The 18,251-nt window shown below is 42.9% G+C and overlaps 2 protein-coding genes across 2 annotated transcripts in view; one reads left to right on the forward strand and one right to left on the reverse strand.

Annotated features, from left to right (window-relative positions):
* Positions 1-10: 10 nt before the first annotated feature.
* Positions 11-2,103, reverse strand: Dolk (dolichol kinase). The gene has a single exon (XM_051185085.1). It carries the CDS (start codon positions 1,787-1,789, stop codon positions 179-181), a length of 1,611 nt encoding a protein of 536 aa, XP_051041042.1. The 5' UTR covers positions 1,790-2,103; the 3' UTR covers positions 11-178.
* Nup188 (nucleoporin 188) overlaps positions 2,098-18,251 on the forward strand; it is a 52,070-nt gene continuing 35,916 nt past the window's right edge. The window contains exons 1-8 of the mRNA XM_051185084.1: positions 2,098-2,223; positions 10,549-10,603; positions 12,612-12,685; positions 13,814-13,898; positions 14,026-14,106; positions 14,843-14,887; positions 16,673-16,765; positions 16,898-17,017. Of these exons, the coding sequence (XP_051041041.1) occupies positions 2,192-2,223; positions 10,549-10,603; positions 12,612-12,685; positions 13,814-13,898; positions 14,026-14,106; positions 14,843-14,887; positions 16,673-16,765; positions 16,898-17,017 (585 nt within the window). The 5' untranslated portion in view covers positions 2,098-2,191. The remainder of the gene's footprint in view (positions 2,224-10,548; positions 10,604-12,611; positions 12,686-13,813; positions 13,899-14,025; positions 14,107-14,842; positions 14,888-16,672; positions 16,766-16,897; positions 17,018-18,251) is intronic.

Below are 18,251 nucleotides of genomic sequence, written 5' to 3' on the forward strand. Positions count from 1 at the left end.
TTAGCAAAAATAAAACCAAGAGAGCTTTGCTTATTTATTTTAAGTCTGAATCATTTGAAAAACCCAAATCTGCTTTTCACCCCTCAGTTCTTGGTGTCAAGTAGCTAGCTGCTGTGGGGACCATTCATTCTTTCTCCCCATTTCCCTGTTTCCACCTTCACAGCTGCTGCTACTACTACTAGGCCATCAGCAAAATTAGTAGGTAGAGAGGCAAAAGGAGATTGTCTATTTGAGTAGTGTATGCTTCCAGGAGTGACACAGTGCTGATAGACCCCAAAATCCAAGCATAACTGTAGTTCAGGTCTACTCCACTGTCAAAGATCAAGATGAGAGCTACAGAGATGATTTGTGCAAATATAGATGTCATAGTCCCTTCGAATGTTTTTTTTGTTCCAGGCCAGCGGATCTCCCCCATGGTGCTGCCAAATATGGAAGCAACAGTATCACCCACACCCACCGCCAGGACCCCAGCATAGGGGACCAGGGCTCTTGCTCCTCCCAGGCTGTCCTTCTGTGTACAGGGCCTGGGAATCAGCCAAATGGGAAGAGACATGCCCAGAAGCAGGTAGATGTGTGTTAGGATGAGGGGTCCACTGTCTCGTTCATCCAGGAAGAGGGACAGAAGGCTCCGCAGAGTGTGACCCAAGGGCTTGATTCGGAAATAGCGCACATATTCCAGGAAGATGAAGACTGCCAGACACACAGTGGCAGCCACATGTAGTAGTGGCCGGTCAAAGATGATACCTGGAATGTAAGTGGCTACCACAAGGAAGTGGAAATACTTTCTCGCAATGGTAGGAGCCTTGTGCTTCTTGGACTCAGAAGATGACCGCTTGGCATTCTGGTACAGCACCACCAGGCAGGCCATGGTGGCCAGCAAAGACCAATAGGCGAGGAGGTAAATGCGAGTTTCTGTGTTGAAGAGGAACTGAAGAAGCCAGAGCAGGGGGTTCCTACGAATGAGCCAGTGCAGCCAGGGCAGACCCACACCCAGGCCTAGCACACAGGTCATGAGGTGGAAGAAGACGGAAGAGGCCCATGTGCCTGAATCCATGAAGACAAAGAGGGTGCTGAAGAAGACACCCATGAGCACCATCCCCACCACCACCACCACCAGGAACAAGTCCACTGGGTCCCCTTGGCTTTCAGTCAGAGAGCGCTTGATGAGTTGGTTGAGGACGAAGCTAATGCCACCCAATACCAGCAGTGCCTCCCCAGGAGTGAAGCATCGGGGCAGCAGGTACAGCAGAATCATGTTAAGATAAACAAATATCAGCAGGACTTCTAGGACCTCGATCACCTCACCCACACTGAGGGAGTGCTTCATAATATAAATGATAATGCCTCCAGCCAAACCCGAGATAGCACAAGTATTGGTGGGCACCGGGCGAGTGATGCCCAGTGCCAACACCGAGGAGAAGAGAGCCACTGCCATGCCAGTGGCTGCAACCACAATTCCAAAGCGCTCGAAGTACGGGTTACCCGCAGTCTGGCAGCGTTCCTTCATGACCAGCCCAAGCAAAGGCATGACCATGGAGGCCGGCAGTAAGCCACTGTTCGCGGACATTCGGAACTGGAAAACGGCATTCCCTTGCTGGAGCAGCCGGTCCCACTTGTACTGAACGTAGAACGCCTGCACTGCGAGGGCCACGGCGCACCACGAGTATCGGTCCCACACCGCAGCGTGGATGCTCAGCACCACTGCGAACACCACAGCAGCCTCCGCCAGCACCGAGCCGCTCAGCGGAAACCCAGGCTCCACGACTGGGGGAGGGCACTGTCGGGTCATGTCTCCAGGCCTTGGGTTCTTGGGGAAGCTTGGTGACTAGGGACGCTTTGGCCTCAACCAGCCAAGCAGAGGGCAGCAACTTCACCCAGCCAGCAACCTTCTCCAACTTCCAAAAGTGTGCTCCACTCGGGACACTCTGAGGCCTGGGAGCCTGCGCCCAGTCACCCTCCACCGCTTCCGACCTACGGTGTAGCAGACGTTTTGCACTCTTCCCCTCTCACAGGCTCCACCGCCTCCACCGCCTCCACCGCGGACGGCTCTCAACCCTGGGCAGCGCCATCTTGACAGCCCCATTCGGGGCCCGCCCCGCCATCACGTGACGGAAGCACCCGCCCCTATTCGGATGGGGCGCGGTCACGTGGGCCCGGCGTACGGGGGCGGGGCTGGGACGCGCGCGCGAAGATGGCGGCTGCCGCCGGTGGGCCGTGTGTGAGGTGCGGAGTAGGGCGCGGCGGCGGGGGTGGCTGTAAGGCGCCGGGTGGGAGCAGGGCGGGAGTTGGAAATGGGATCCGGCAGCAGTGGCGGAAAAGAGCCCAGGCTGGGTGGACGGACACCCGCCGGGGAGGCGGTTAGGTCCAAACCGTCCCCGCTCGCGGGGCTGAGGACACTTCGGGAGCGGGCCGGCCGCTCTCCCTTCCCTTTCCGTGATCTCCCCACGCACTCACGCTTTCTTCCCCACGCTCCCTGTAAGGCACTGCGGGACATTTCGGGGTCGCCTGGAAGACAGCCCCGTCCCCGGGCCCCGCCGTATCGCCCCCGCGCCCAGCCGCCTCGGGCGTGCGCCGCGGGTTCTAACCGCGGGCGTCCTTAGTTCCCGCCTTCTTTTATTTTTGGCTGATTCCGGTATTGATTCAATCAGCAAACATGCCTTCATCTTCCAAGATATTTCGGGTAGCTGTGCCAAGCTTCAGACACAAAATGAATTATTACAAAACAAACACACGGTTCTCACTTTTTTTTTTTTTTGAGGCAAGGTCTCCTGTACTACGGGCTGGCCCTGTCCTCCTGCCTTTGCCTTCTTAGTACGGAAAGTACAGGCATGAATTGTGAGCCTTGGTAGCCTTTAAAGAGCGCTTACTAGCGCCAGACCCTGGTAAAGTGCCTTGCAGGAATTATCTCATTCATTTCTCACAACCCGGAGAGAGGCGCCTCCTGTTATACATGTCTCAAGAGTTCAGTTCATACATACATACATAGACCCCCCTCGTCTGTGATAATCCCCATGAGGATTCAGATTGAAGACTGTCAGACTAAAGCCATAACCAGACCAGACTTCCCACTCCTAAAACTTAAACATACCTGTCACCTGGAATTGACCTTGCTAGTTTCATTTGGTTTTGTTCCCTGCTGAACCGTTAAACACTCAGACAGACATGTATATATCTCATACATTGCCTATCTTTCTCAAAATCAGCTTCTTCCTTTGGAGTTTCCTGTGGATAAGATGTGATCCTTGTGAGGGTCAGTTTGGTTTTCTTCCCTCTGCTGTTTCATGCTAGCCTGTTTCATGTTAGCCCGAGTATCCACAGTTATGAATGCATATGTGTGTGAAACAAAAAAAAAAAAAATGACTTTTTCAAAAGGAGAAGAAAATTTTGGCTTGCTGGCAGACTTTCATTTTGTTGAGGAACTCACCATACTCATCCTTGAGGCTGGACTTTGACTGATCCTAGGATTTTCATCTTTTTTTTAAAGATTGTATACCGTGTTCTGTATGCCTGTAGGCCGGAAGTGGGCACCAGACCTCATTACAGGTGGCTATGAGCCACCATGTGGTTGAGCAGCCAGTGCTTTTAACCATTGATCCATCTCTCCAGCCTTACTTTTATTTTGAGATCGTAGGGGAGCAAGCCCAGGACCCCAGGAATTTGAGGCAAACCTGAGGGCACCTAGCAATGGTATTCTAGGCATTGTCTTGGTCTCTTAGGAGAGTGATTTTTTTTTTTGTCACTGAAAAGCATGCTTCCTAGCAGTTGGGAATAGTGGTCTCTATTTGAAAACCTGTGATGTGGACTAAGAAAATGTCCATTTTGTTCCTTTTGTCTATTGCTTTGTAGTTGACCTTAGAAGTTACCTTTCCATTTCAAGCCCCCTTTTCTAAATGGGAATCTTTTAATCTTCTGTATGTGCAGGCATGTATGCTTGTGGAGTCGGTTGGGTGTCTTTCTTAGATCTCTATTTTACCAAGGCAGAGGTCTCCCCATCAATTTGGAGCTTGCTGATTCAGCTCGTCAAGCAAGCCTTAGCTTCCTTGGTCTCCTTCTGAGCACTGGGATTCTGGTGGGCTGTCAAACCTGCCTAGTTTTTTTTTTTTTTTTTTTTTTTAATGTAGGTGCTGGGTAACTGAATCTGGTCTTCAGGAGTGGTGTTTTATCTATTGAGCCATCTCAATCTTGGTTTGCATTTTAGAGGCTATTGACATGACTGTAAAGCCCAATGTTCTGTGTGGCCTATGCTGGTCTGGTACTGTAACCCTCCTGCCTCAGCCTTTCTGCTGTTGTAGTTGCAGGAGTTGGCACCGACCATACTGGAATGATGTTCTTTAAGCCACTCAGAATCTTGTGGAAGTCACTCAGAATTTGGCAGAGAGTTGGTTTGGATATTGACATTTTGAGGGCTCTTCATGTTTGTGGAAGTGTGAGTGGTGGGGGTGTGTGGAAAAGTAAAGCCACTGTATGAAAAACTACTGCTATTCCTGGGCCCGGTGTGGTAGGGTAATTTCCGAGTTCCAGATCCGCTAGAGCTACACAGTAAAACCCTGTCTCAAAAGAGTTAAAAAGCTGAGAGTGGAGAGATGGCTCAGTGGTTAAGAACACTGACTGCTTATCCAGAAGTTCTGAGTTCAAATCCTAGCAACCACATGGTGCTGTGGTGCCCTCTTCTGGCCTTCAGGCATACACACAGAACACTATATATAATAAACCTTTTATTTTTTTAAGTTAAAAGCTATTGTTGCTAAGCTTAAATCCTAGTTTACAAGAGAACTGTGCAACTCCGCTGGAGTCGGGTAGATAGTGACTGCATTTATTTCTATGTAAGATGTAACTTTCTCAAAAGGACTGTTTTCATTAGATTACCTCAATGTTCTCCAGATGGACTCAGATTATTCTTTACTTTGCACCCACGCGTTTTCTGTAAACATTTTTTCTTGAACATTTTATTGTTTCTTATGTCTATGAGTACTTTTGCCTGCATGTATGTCTGTGCATCACTTGTGTAGTGTTCTGGAACTGGAATTACAGAGGCTTGTGGTGCTGGGGATTGAACCTGGGTTCTCTGTAAGAGGAGCCAAGTGTAGCCTAAGTGTAAGTGTACCAGGTGTGTTAGTACCCACAGAGGCTGAAGAAGGCGTTGATCCATCTAGAACTGGAGTCATAGGCAGTTGTTGTGCCAAATATAACTGGACTTTCTTTGACGGCCAGCTCCTGAATAATGACAGAGACTTTTATTATGAAAGCTTGGCCTTGGCTTAGGCTTGTTTCCAGGTAGCTCTTATAACTTAAATTAACCCTATTTATATTAATCTACATTCTGCCATGTGGCTCCTTACCTCTCCTCAGTACCATGTGTCCAACTTCTTCATATCTGTCTGGTGAATGTCCTGCACCTCCAGTTATTTCCCGGAGTTCCTATCTTCTTCTGTTAGTCACACCTATCTTCTCCTGCCTAGCTATTTAGCTCTTTATTAATCTAATCAGAAGGTGTCTTAGGCAGGAGAGGAAGGACAGAGACATATCTTCACACGGTGTAGATTATCCCAACAAATTGTGACCTGATTTACATGGGTGCTGGGAACTAAACTGGGGTCCTGGGAAAGAGCAGTAATTGGTCTTAACTGAGCCATCTCTCCTGCTCTCTCTCTCTCTTTTTTTTTTTTGGTTTAGTTTTTCAAGACAGGATTCCTCTGTGTAATAGCTCTGGCTGTCCTGGAATTTGCTCTTTAGACCAGGCTGGCCTTGAACTCTCAGAGATCCACAGAGATTCGACTGCCTCTGCCTCCTCTCTTGTATTTGTGCCCACTGAACCATGTGCCTTTTAATCTGCTTCTTAGAAATAAAATTCCATGATGTCTCCTAGAAGTTTAGATTAATGTTCCATGTTTATTGTTTGTTTGTTGTGTATGTGTGGCCGTCTGTTTGCTAAGGAGTGCTTGTGGAGGTCAGGGGACAACTTGCCAGAATTTGTTTCCTCTTCCCACACCATGTGTGAGAATCTTGAAGAATCATTTGTCAGGCTTAGTGATAGGCACCTTTACCCACTGAGCCATCTCGTTGGCACATCTAAAAAAACAAAACTAAATTAAAACAAACTTTGTGTGTGTGTGTGTGTGTGTGTGTGTGTGTGTGTGTGTGTAGGAGGGAGCATGAGTGTGGTGCCATGGCAGGGCGCCAGAGGATACTTTTATGAGTCAATTCACAGTAGAATGTCGGGTCTGGGGATTGAGTGTAGGTTAACAAGGCTTCTACATCAAGAGCTGTACTACCTTGCCAGTTCAGTCAGTATGTTTTTTCTAAAACTTACTATCTGTGAAACTAGATACTTGATTTTAGTGACTTAGTTTCTTTACTGTACACTTAGGATTTAGTTCAGATGGGGTGTACCCTTAGTTTCTGTAGGATATAGGTAGAAGCTGTTCCTTTCCTGATCCGTTAGGTTGGATGTGCCAGTACCCGCTTCACCTGTTTATCTGCACATTCCTTCACTTGCCAGTGGGAGGTAGTCTTCCTTCCTGAGCCAGTTTCTAGTGCCTTCTTCTTGAATTCTGTCACATATGTGCGTAGCTATTCGATGTTCAGCTTTTTATTACACCAATCACAGCAATACATCTTCACACAGAGTCCATATATATCACAGTAGAGATGGCTCAGTGGTTAAGAGTACTGGCTGCTCTTGCAGAGGACCAAGGTTCAGTTCCCAGCATCTACATTGATGCTCAACTGTTTGTACCTTCAGTTTCAAGGGATCTAACACCTATTTCTGGCCTCCTTGGGCATACTGAGACCAGCTTTCCTTTCCAACTTCTCCCTCTCAAGTGCTGGGATCACAGGTATGCATGCCCAGGCAAAACATAATTTTTGACACCTAACAAAATTATTATAATATGGTTTTTATAGTTTTTGTCATGTTTTTTCCTTTTCCTGTTTGTTTTCTTATTTTCTATTTAAATTTACTTAAGGAATAATTAACAAAAATTATATATACTTAGACTTTACAACATATCTTACATCCCTATATATGTCAAGCAAAACTATATTTCATTAAGAATTATTTTTTTCTGTCCCCTTCCCTCTTCTGTCTCTTCTGTAGAGTCTTACTTTGTAGCTTAGGCCAGACTTGAAATTGAACTTGCTTCAGCTTGCTGAGTGTTGAAATTAAATGCATTTGTTATTGTGCTTAGCCTCAGAATTTTATTTTTTTAATTTGTTTAAAAAATTCTTAAGTCAGGCAGTGGTGGCACACACTTTTAATTCCAGCACCTGGGAGACAGAGGCAGGTGGGTCTGCAGACCAGCCTGGTCTACAGAGCAAGTTCTATGATAGCCAGGGCTACACAGAGAAACCCTGTCTCAAAACACTCCTTCGAAACACCTCCATTCCCCCAAAATTATGTGTTTGTCATCATGTGATGGATGTCCATGGAAGAAAGAAGACAGTGTTGAATCTCCTGAAGCAGGCAGTTTTGAGCTGCTTGACATGGATGCTAGTAAACTAACTCAGACTCTCTGAAAGAGTTGAAAGCACTCTTAACGGTGGAGCCCTCTCTCCAGAGTCTCCTTTTTTCTATTACAGCATTACATCTATACCAGGCTGTCCTTGAACTTGTGTAACGAGGATGTCTCAGAACTCCTGATCTCTGCCCCCAGTGTTAAGATCACAGGCATGGTGCCATCTGGTCTGGTTATGTGGTGCTGGGGATGGAGCCAAGGGCTTGTGATTGCTGGACACACACACTCTTTTCATTCAGCTACAATTCCTGCAACCAAGAATTAGGGCTTTCAAAGAGGTCTAATCCCAGCACTCGGAAGGCAGAGGCAGGCAGATGTCTATGTTCAAGACCAGCCTGGTGTATAGAGTGAGTTCCAGGACAGACTCCAAAAGCTATACAGAGAAGCTCTGTCTTGAAAGAAAAAAAAAAAAAAAAAAAAAAAAAAAAAAGATTTTCAAAGAAACACTTAGTCAATCCACAGCCTCATTTGTAGAGCACGTCTTTCTCTGTTCCGTCAGCTATCTCTCAAATAATGACAGATTTCTATTAATTATGAAAGCTTAGCCGTTAGCTTAGGCTTGTCTCACCTAGCTCTTATAATGTAAATCAACCCATTTATATTAGTCTACATTCTGTCATGTAGTGCTACCTCTCTTCCATCTTGTCCCTTCTGTTTCTTGCCCTTGGCTCCTGGCTGCTCCTTTCTTCTTCCCAGAGTTCTCTCTGCCTGTAAATCCTGCCTATACCTAGCTTTTTTGGCCGTTCAGCTTTTTATTACACCAATCACAGCAAATACATCTTCACATAGAGTTCAAATATCCCACAACACTCTTTCATACTAGACATACAGCAAATTCCATTTTAAATAAAGCCTGGCTTTTTAGATAAGTAAGCCAAAGCAGACGTATGCCTTGAGAAGGTATGATAACTTTCAAAACATCACTAAATTTCTTTAGTGACCTTGTCTCTGTATTATTTGAGTCTGGCTTTTTTTTTTTTTTTAAGATTAATTCATTTATTAATGTATACAGTGTCCTGCCTGCGTGTGTGCCTGCATGCCAAAAGAAGGCATCAGATCTCATTGTAGATAGTTGTGAGCCTCCATGTAGGTTCTGGGAATTGAACTCAGCCCCTGAGACTGAATTTTTTTTTTTTTTTTTTTTTTTTTTTCTTTTTCTTTTTGGGTGGTAGGGTGTGGTGTGGTTTGGTTTTTCAAGACAGGATTTTTCTGTGTAGCTTTGGAGCCTGACCTGGAACTAGCTTTGTAGACCAGGCTGGCCTCAAACTCATAGAGATCCACTTGCCTCTGCCTCCTGAGTGCTTGGACTAAAGGCAAGCACCACTAGTGCCTTGCCTGAGACTGGCTTCTTATCAGCATAAAAAGAAACATTTGTTCCATTAACTGAATCTAATCTCTTAATTATTTTTTGAATTGTGAATGTTACCCTGTTATCAGAAAAAGATTATAGTGATTGCAGTGTGTTGATGTGGGAGTTGGTAGCTATGGATTTAATAGAATTGAAGTTGTTTTCTTAGAAGCATTAACTGTTAGGAAAAATTTATAATATTTAGTTGTGTTTAAGCCTATTTGATTGGGCAATCTTCAATGACAGCTTTGGTGTATGTGACTCTTAATACTTTGTTTTTTTAGTCTTAATAAGGAAAATAGTTTTCAGTTTATTTTTTCTCTTGAGTCTGTCTGTGGGGTGTATACATGTCCATGTGTGTATAGACAAGTGGGTATGTGTGGAGGCCCTAAGCTGATTTTGATTATGTATGTTCCACTTTATTCATTGATGTAGAATCTGAGTTGAATCCAGACACAATAGCTAGCTATCTTGCCCTAGTCATCCTTTGTCTCTGCCATCTAAATGCTGGAATTAGAGGTATCTGCTGCATACACACACACACACACACACACACACACACACACACACACACACACACTTACTTACATGGATTCTATGATCTGAACTCCCACCCTTATGCTTGGGTAGCAGGTGTTTTATTCACTGAGACATCTTCACAGCTCAAGTTTTCATTTTCTGTGTGTGTGTGTGTGTGTGTGTGTGTGTGTGTGTGTGTGTGTGTGTCTGTGTTTGTATGAATGAGCTCTAGCCCTTAGATTTTGTTTTTTAGCTAAAATCTCCTGTTTCTCAAGGTGACTTAAATTTACTACTTGTTACGTGGCTTTATCTTCTCTTCCTCTCAAGTGCTGGGATTCCAGGTGTGAATTACCACATCTGTTTATGTAATACTGGGATCAATTGCTGAGGCCTTGTGCATGCCAGATAAGCACTCACCAATTGAGCTACATTTTCATCTCTTTATGAAGCTTAAAAAAGTTAGTTATTCATTTGTATGTATGTATGAATATGAAGATCAGAGGACATCTGGAGTTATTCCTCGTCTAACATGGATCTCTACAAGGCTTGACAGCAAGCACAGTTACCCCCCAAGCCATCTCATTAGTTCATTGTTGTTTTGTTCTGAAGATGGGGTCTCATATAGCTCAGGCTGGCCTTGAACTCTATGGGATTGGGTGTCCTTTTTTTTTTTTTTTTTTTTTTTTTTTTTTTTTTTTTATGTACATTGGTGTGAGGATGCCAGATCTCCTGGAACTGGAGTTACAGACAGTTGTGAGCTTCCATGTGGGTGCTGGGAAATGAACCTAGATTCTCTGCAAGAGCAGACAATGCTCTTAACTGCAGAGCCATCTCTAGGATGTCTATTTTTATATACTGTCAGTAATTTGAAGTTTGAAATATGAGTGAAACAGTCTCAAAAAGCCTGCTAATACTAATTTTTAAATCCTTTGTTCTTACATTTTATGTTTATTTTGAGTATCATATTTTTCTTTGAGGCTGGGTTTCATCGTGTAGCTCTTTGGCTGTCCTGTAGATTGGGCTGGCCTTGAAATCATAGAGATCCACCTGCTTCTGCATCTCAAATGCCTGAATTAAAGGTCTGCACCACCACAGCCTGACTGAATATCAGATTTAACTTTTTATTTTCTTAGAAGAGCAAAATTATCTCTGCTTCTCATTTTTCAGGAGCAGTAGAGAACTGTGGACAATTCTACTTGGAAGATCAGCTCTTAGAGAACTGGTGAGTGGCGTGTTCTTGAGTGTTTTTTTTTTTTTTTTTTTAAAGCATTTTTAAAAATATAATGTTTATTACAAAAAACAAAAATGGAAAAACTCAAAATGGAGTCTTGTCTTCTGTGAGGCTACTGAAATTTTCTAAGTCAACCTTTGTACCATATTGATTGCTTTTCTGTAAAGATGCCCATTTTGTTAGTGAGGTTGCCTGAGGGTAGGCTGTAAAGAGTCTCTGCTGCTTGGACAGAGATGGGCTGGCAGGCCTCCTGTCTCATGCTTTCTTTTCTATGTTTGCCTTTAGCTTCCAAGTCATAGAGGCTGTGAGTTCTAAAATGTTTTCTTTTCTCTTTTTGGCTTTTCAAGACAGGGTTTCCCTGTGTAGTTTTGAAGCCAGTCCTGGAACTCACTCTGTAGACTGCCTGGTGGCCAGCCTCAAACTCACAGACATCTACCTGCCTCAGCCTCCTGAGTACTGGGATTAAAGGCATGAACCACCACACATAGTTTATTTTTTAATTTTTAAAATGATTTATTTTATGTGTGTTGGTGTTTTGCCTTCATGTATGTCTGTATTAGGGTGTCAGATTCCCTGAAACTGGAGTTACAGGTAATTGTGAGCTGCTCTGTGGGTGTTGGGGTTTGAACCTGGGTTTTCTAGAAGAGCAGTCAGTGCTCTTAACTGCTGAGCCATCTCTCTAGCCCCATGAAGCAATTTTATTAAAGAGAGAGTGGGGGGGTATTGCGGTAAATAAGGGTCGGGATAAACAAATAGGCCGAATAGATGTTTATTCAGGGAGAAATAACTTACAACCTAGACAGATGAACACCAGGAAATTCAACCCGATCCTCTCCTGTCCGAGTCACGCCAGAAAGAGAGCGCCTTCCTGGCCCCCTCCGACCCTCCTTCCTCAGGTCACCTCCGCCCATAGCTCCACACCCCCAATGGGCGTGGTCAGTGCTACAGAAGGACTACCTCACTACAATTCCCCTTTTAGTCTAAAGAAAAGATTTAGGCTTAATACAAAACTATATACAAAACAGTGAATAACAAGTGTGCTCTAAGAAAAGGAAAATCGAGAACAAAATGACCTACATATCTAGTCCTAGGGTGAGGGCATAATGGAGTTTACAATAGAGTTGTCCTAAGCTGGAAAACGTAAGTCTAGTACCTAATATATCTAACTAGGAAGAGAGAATAATAGTTGTGATAGTTTAATCTTCAACCTCATCAAGACCTGAGAAGGAAAATAACAATACTAGAGTAGACAGGAAATGCGGATGGACAACTTCCAAAACGGTGCAGCAAGGACAGAAACAGCAAGCCACCTGAACAGTCACCCTAGGTCTCACAGCGACGTTGGTACACCCAGATTTGGCTAAGGCCAAGAGAACTTGACAGACCACAACAACAGCAGGGAAATAGAATGGCTGTCTTACCCTGACTTGGCAAGGTCAAGCAGTCTTCTATATTTGTCTCCTGCAAGCACATAGGACTGTATGTCCAAATCAGTGGTCAAGGTGGGGGCAATTTTATGCCCAACAGGCATAAACCATGAATTTAATCTTAACAACATGTTATTTAGTAAAATATGCAATGATTAGAAAGCCCTCTTATAAAAATTTTCATAAATAATGCTACAGTATTAATCAAAGAAAAGATTACAAATTTTATATTTACAGTGCTTTAAACCAGTGGCTCTCAATCTTCCTAATGCTGCTACCCTTTAATACAGTTTCTCATGTTGAGGTGACCCCAACCATAAAATTATTTTCATTGGTAGTTCATAACTAATTTTGCTACTGTTATGAATTGTATTGTAGATATCTGTCTTTGAATGGATTTAAGTAACCCCTGTGAAAGAGTCATTTGAAACACAAAGGGATTGTGACTCATAGGTTGAGGACCACTGCTACAAGCTGTTGTGGAAACAGTTAGAAAAGACACAAAAGGAGAACAGTGTGTATTGTGATCCTGACTTGGGTTGCATTTGTGTAATTAGCTTGTTCTTTTGCAGAATCAGATTGAGGCAGAACTGAATAAATATTGGCAGCGGTTGTTAGAAGGGCTTTCTTACTACAAACCCCCCAGGTATGGCTATTCTTTTTGTCTAGTGATGCCAAGGACTGCAGCATAAATGGAACTGGCCTGTGTTTATTGTTTTGTTTTTTTTTTTTTTTAGTTGTTTGTTCGTTTGTTTTTTTCAAGACTGGGTTCCTCTGTGGCTTTGGAGGCTGTCCTGGAACTACCTTTTGTAGACAATGCTGGCTTTGAACCCACAGAGATCCTCCTGCTTCTCCTTCCCAGTACTGGGATTAAAGGCGTGTGCCACCACTGCCTGGCTTATTGTTTTGTTTTGTTTTTTTCCTAGACAGGGTTTCTCTGTAGCTTTTAGCCTGTTCTGGAATTCTCAGACTCACAGAATCCACCTTTCTTTGCCTCCCAAGTGCTTGAATTAAAGGCATGCACCACCATGCCCAGCTAAACCTTTAAAAAAAAAAAAAAAAACTCAAACTCTAGACTTTACTGATATGTAACTTCTTGTTTTATTTGTTCTGGGATTGAACTGAAGAGCTTATCACGTATACTCTACAACCGGCCTACATCCTAGACCCAAGTGTCCTCTCCTTGTCCTGTTGTCCAGTCCAGGGCAATGTGTAGCATTTACTTGTCATGTGTCCTTTGGGCTCAACTGTGACTGTACCTCAGTTTTTTCCCTGGATTTCATGACCTTGAGCAGTTTTGAGAAGACTGGGGGAGTATTTTACATGATGTCCTCTACTTGGACTTGTCTGGTGTTTTTCTCATTGTGGACTTGAGGTATGGGTTTTTTGAAAGGTGAAATACCATTCTTATTGCATCATTTTAGAGTGTACATAGAATAGGTGGTGGTGTTACCCTTGGTCACTTTACTGAGAAGTTTGAGGAGGTCATCTGACATTGACCTCTGGCCTCAATATACAGCCTCCAACATGTTTCAAAAACATTAATGTAACTTAATAGATCTACAAATAACATTATTGTAACTAGTTTAGAATGGACATACATGATTTTGTTACATAAAGGCAGCTCTATGCTATAAAGTCAGTGGGGTGAATTTTGTGTATTTTTTAGACACTAAGGGAAAAAGAAGGCCAGTACTAAAGCGTCATTGGGTGTTTTGATTTTATGCCCTTGAGAGTCATTGTGAATGAGGAAATAACTCATTGCTTTTCTCAGTTCAAGTTCAGCTGAAAGAGTGAAAGCTAATAAAGATGTAGCATCACCGCTGAAGGAACTGGGCTTACGAATCAGCAAGTTCTTGGTGAGTAAAAGTTATTGGGGGGGATCAGTTTATGCTGTGTGGGGGTTCTATGTCCTCCTTATTAATGATGTTAATAAAAATTCCGAGCTTTAATGGCAGCTGCTCATGTAAGACTTCTGTGCTTTAGGGTCTTGATGAAGAGCAGAGTGTGCAGTTATTGCAGTGTTACCTTCAGGAGGACTACAGGGGCACTCGGGATGCACTCAAGGTTTGTGCTTCTGCCCAGCTGCCATCCACCTTGCTTCTTGGAGAGTTCAGTCCCTGACCCTTTACACAAGAGATTATGAGACATACAGGTGCTAGGCCAGATCTACTTACCTTGTTTGTTTGTTTATTTATTCATTCGTTCATTTATTTTCAAGACAGGGTTTCTCTGTATTAAAGTCCTGCACCACCATTGCCCAGCTGAGGCAAGACTTTTTTTTTCATAGTTTATTTATTTTATTTTGTGTACATTGGTGTTTTGCCTGTATGTATGTCTGTGTGAGGGTTTTGGGTAGAACTACAGACAATTGTGAGCCGCCATGTGGGTGCTGGGAGTTGAACCTGGGTTCTTTGGAAGATCAGTCAGTGCTCTTAATCGCTGAGCTATCTCTTCAGCCCCTGAGGCAAGACTTTTAAAGGCTGGAAAGAGAACCCAATGTGTATTTAGGCTAACACCTGTCTTCATTCTTGCAGTGCTTGAAATTTTAAAGACTTACATATAAATGAGAGGTCTAAGGGAGCACCCATGTTGCTCAGCTTTAATTTTATTTATATAGAGACATACTAGAGAGCAGAGAAAGAAGTTGGGCATCTGTTTGGTTAGACTTGGTGTGAACATAAGGTGGTAATGTTTACAGAAACAAAATAGATGGGTAGTCATGAAGGGTGTGGTGATCTTTTTCTTTGCCAGTTGAATTCTGCCTGTAAGACAGCCTTTTGACAGCTCTGTTTCCCTTCAGACGATCCTGCAAGATGAGAGGCAGAGCCAGGCCTTAACCCTGAAGGTAAGTGCTAATTGGTATTTCATTCTTTGATAGACAATTGTGTGACAGTTCCTAGACCCTGTTTTTCTGGGTCTTTATTTGTTTGTTTTTGAGACAGGGTCTTACTGTGTATTCCTGGCTAGCCTGGAATTCACTATGTCATTCCAGGCTGGCATAGAACTCATATAGATCTACCTACTTCTGTTCCTCAGAACTAGGTAATAAAGGCATATGCCAATACAACCACTCTCTTGGCTAAGTTTTTAGTTCTTAGTTGAGTCTTCTTAGCCACAGGACATAGCCAAGGACTGTTTCCCAGAGTTTCTTCTGCTGCTGGTGCTGACATAGATTGGCTATTCTCTAAGGGTCAGTTAACGTGGTGTTTTTGGTGGGAGGGATGTGTTGGTGATTAACTCAGCCTTGAGTATACACCACTGAGTTCCACTCTCAGTCCTTTTAGATTAAATTCAGCAGGGTTAGTTTGTATTCCTATACTACTTGCCTAGCGTACAGTCTTCTCACTTCGAATCTGTCTTTGAATTTGACTACTAGAATAGTAACTGTTGATACTCAGTACAACTTAAGTACATTGGTTGCATGTGTTTAGAGCACATAGCTTTGGTAAGTGTACATTTGTTTCATGTATTTGACCTGCAAGTTTGTAACTTTGATGTTATTTGGGATCTCTGAGAACTCATGCTGTAAAATTGTTTTGTAAACTTGTTTAGATTATTAATAATTCTCTTTCTCTTTCATGGCTTATTTCTTGGTTTATGGTTTATTTGTAGAGGGGTGTTGTGGAATATTACTTTAACTATGTAAAGATGTGTTGTATGTGTTTATGTTGCAGAATATTTATGTAAAGTGTGTTGCATTTGTTTAATTATGTGAAGATGTGTTGCTGTTTTGTCTTGCCTGCCTAAGGCACCTGATTGGTCTAATAAAAAGCTGAATGGCCAATGTCTAGGTAGTAGAGGGATAGGAAGGGCTGGTGGGCTGAGAGAATAAGTAGAAGGAGAAATCTAGGCTCAAAACCAAAAAGAAAACAAGGAAGAAAGAAAGACTCCCAGGGCCAGCCAGCCACAGAAGAAGCGGGAAAGTAGAGCATAGAGAATGAAAGAAAGGTAAAAAGCCTCAAGGCAAAACATAGACAAAAAGAAACTGGTTAAATTAAGTTATAAGAGCTAATGGGACAAGCATAAGATAAGGCTGAGCATTCATAACTAATAATAAGTCTCCATGTCTTGATCTGGGGGGCTGGCAGTACAAGAAAGCCTGCTAGAGAGGGGTATTTTCTGTTCATGTTTGGAAATGCTTTTTAGGATTTGGAGGTGGCTCAGTGGTTAAAAGCACTTGCTGCTGTTCTGTTTCAGATGGCCCGACTTAGGTTCATTGAACCCATATGGCAGCTCACAAATACCTATAACTCCAGTTATGGCTTTCATTGCCCTTCTCTTTCCTCTGGTCTTAGTAGGCACCTGTACATATGTGATATATACATACATGCACACAAATAAAAATAGAATGAAGTGAATTTTAAAACATTTATTGTGTATACCTTCATAGAAAGCATGTAGATGTTGGAGAACAACTTGTAGGAGTTGGTTCTCTTCTTCTGCCATGTGGGTCCCGGAGACTGAACTCAGGTTGTCAGGTTTGTTGAGCAGTACCTTTATCCACTAAGCCATCTTTCCTGCCCTCCATGCACATTTTTGAAGGATTTGATTACCAGCAGTTGTAAAGTTGAGTCTTCTTTTTGCAAGAGGGAGAAACTGATTTTGAAATTTTGTGGGTTCTCCCCCCTAGATTGCAGATTATTATTATGAAGAAAGAACCTGCATTCTTCGTTGTGTTTTACACCTTCTGACATATTTCCAAGATGAACGACATCCCTATAGGGTAAGCCTTTTCAAGTTTTCTTTGTTCTCTGTATCCTGCATCCTTCAGATTTAAATACTTTCATATTACTCATATACACTTGAATGTTTGCTTTTTATGCTACACGTGCATTACTGTGTTCTGGTTTTTAAGGCTGAATATGCAGACTGTGTTGACAAACTAGAAAAGGAACTAGTTTTAAAATACAGACAGCAGTTTGAGGAACTGTACCGAATGGAAGCACCGACCTGGGAGACGCATGGCAATCTAATGGTATGTAGAGCCTGTGCTCATCTCTAGTCAGAAGAGTGACGTACTTTGTTCAGGGAGCCCTGGGAGACTCACATAGCTGAGCACATGTGGGTTCTTCAGAGAAGAGGGATTGTGTCAGAACAAAGCATTGAGTAATAGGCCCTAATTCTGAACTTTTTCCTTGGTCCATTTTGTCTTTTTTCCCCCCTTTTCCTTTTCTTTTCTCATTGTATTAGGATTATTGTGTGAAAACCCACCCTACCTCCTTTGTTTTTAACTTTGTTATCTAAAATGCTCTCTTAGTAGTTAATAGAATTGTAAACCCAAGGTTTCATCTTCTTTTCTTTGGGGTGGAGGGAGGACAGGATTGAGACAAGGTCTCACTCTGTAGTCCAGGCTTGCCTGAACCTTATAGTACCCCCTGCCTTGGCCTCCCAGGTAGATTCAATTTCTTTTTAGTTAGTTTTTTTTTTTTTAAATAATTTCTTCTTCTTTTTTTTTTTTTTTCTTCAAGACAGGATTTCTCTGTGTAACAGCCCTAGTTGTCCTAGAACTCGTTCTATAGACTAGGCTGGCCTTGAACTCACAGAGATCTGCCTGCCTCTGCTTGCCAAATGCTGGGGATTAAAGGCGTGTACCACCACTGCCCAGCTGTTCATATCACATTCTTGAATGTAGAGATTCAGTGCCATTAAGGGGTTTGCCTAATATTAACTTGGAAATCTCAGATAGTCTCAGAAAAAATAAATACTTTTGTTTTTGCTTTAATTGTTTATTGTTTTGAAATTAGTGATTCTAAGCGTATAAAAAGAAGCCAGGAAAATGGAGAAGTTTCTTTTGTGCTACTGGAGAATTGAAATAAGGTAGATAAGATAATGTGCTCCATTGTAGTGTGCCCCAGTCCCCTAACAGTACAATGATTTAACTGCAGCAAAGAAAGAATAGTAATATAAAGCTAGAAGTGAGCATGTGAATAGACACAAAAACTGATGGGAAATTAGTGTGAAACAACTGACAGTTGGTGCAGGAGAGATGGTTCGGTGGCTACTTTTCCAGAGACCATAGGTTTAATTCCCAGCACCCACATGGTGGCTCACAGTCATCTGTAACTTCAGTTCCTGGGAATCCAAAACCTTCTTGGTGGCCTCTGCAGTTTTCTGTACAAATGTGGTCCACAGATATATAGATAGGCAAAACATCCATGTAAGTAAAATAGTAAAATACATGTAAGAAAAAGAAAGACATTTACTAGTAG

This window comes from Phodopus roborovskii, unplaced genomic scaffold (genome assembly GCF_943737965.1).
Source record: "Phodopus roborovskii unplaced genomic scaffold, PHOROB, whole genome shotgun sequence".
NCBI lineage: Eukaryota > Metazoa > Chordata > Mammalia > Rodentia > Cricetidae > Phodopus > Phodopus roborovskii.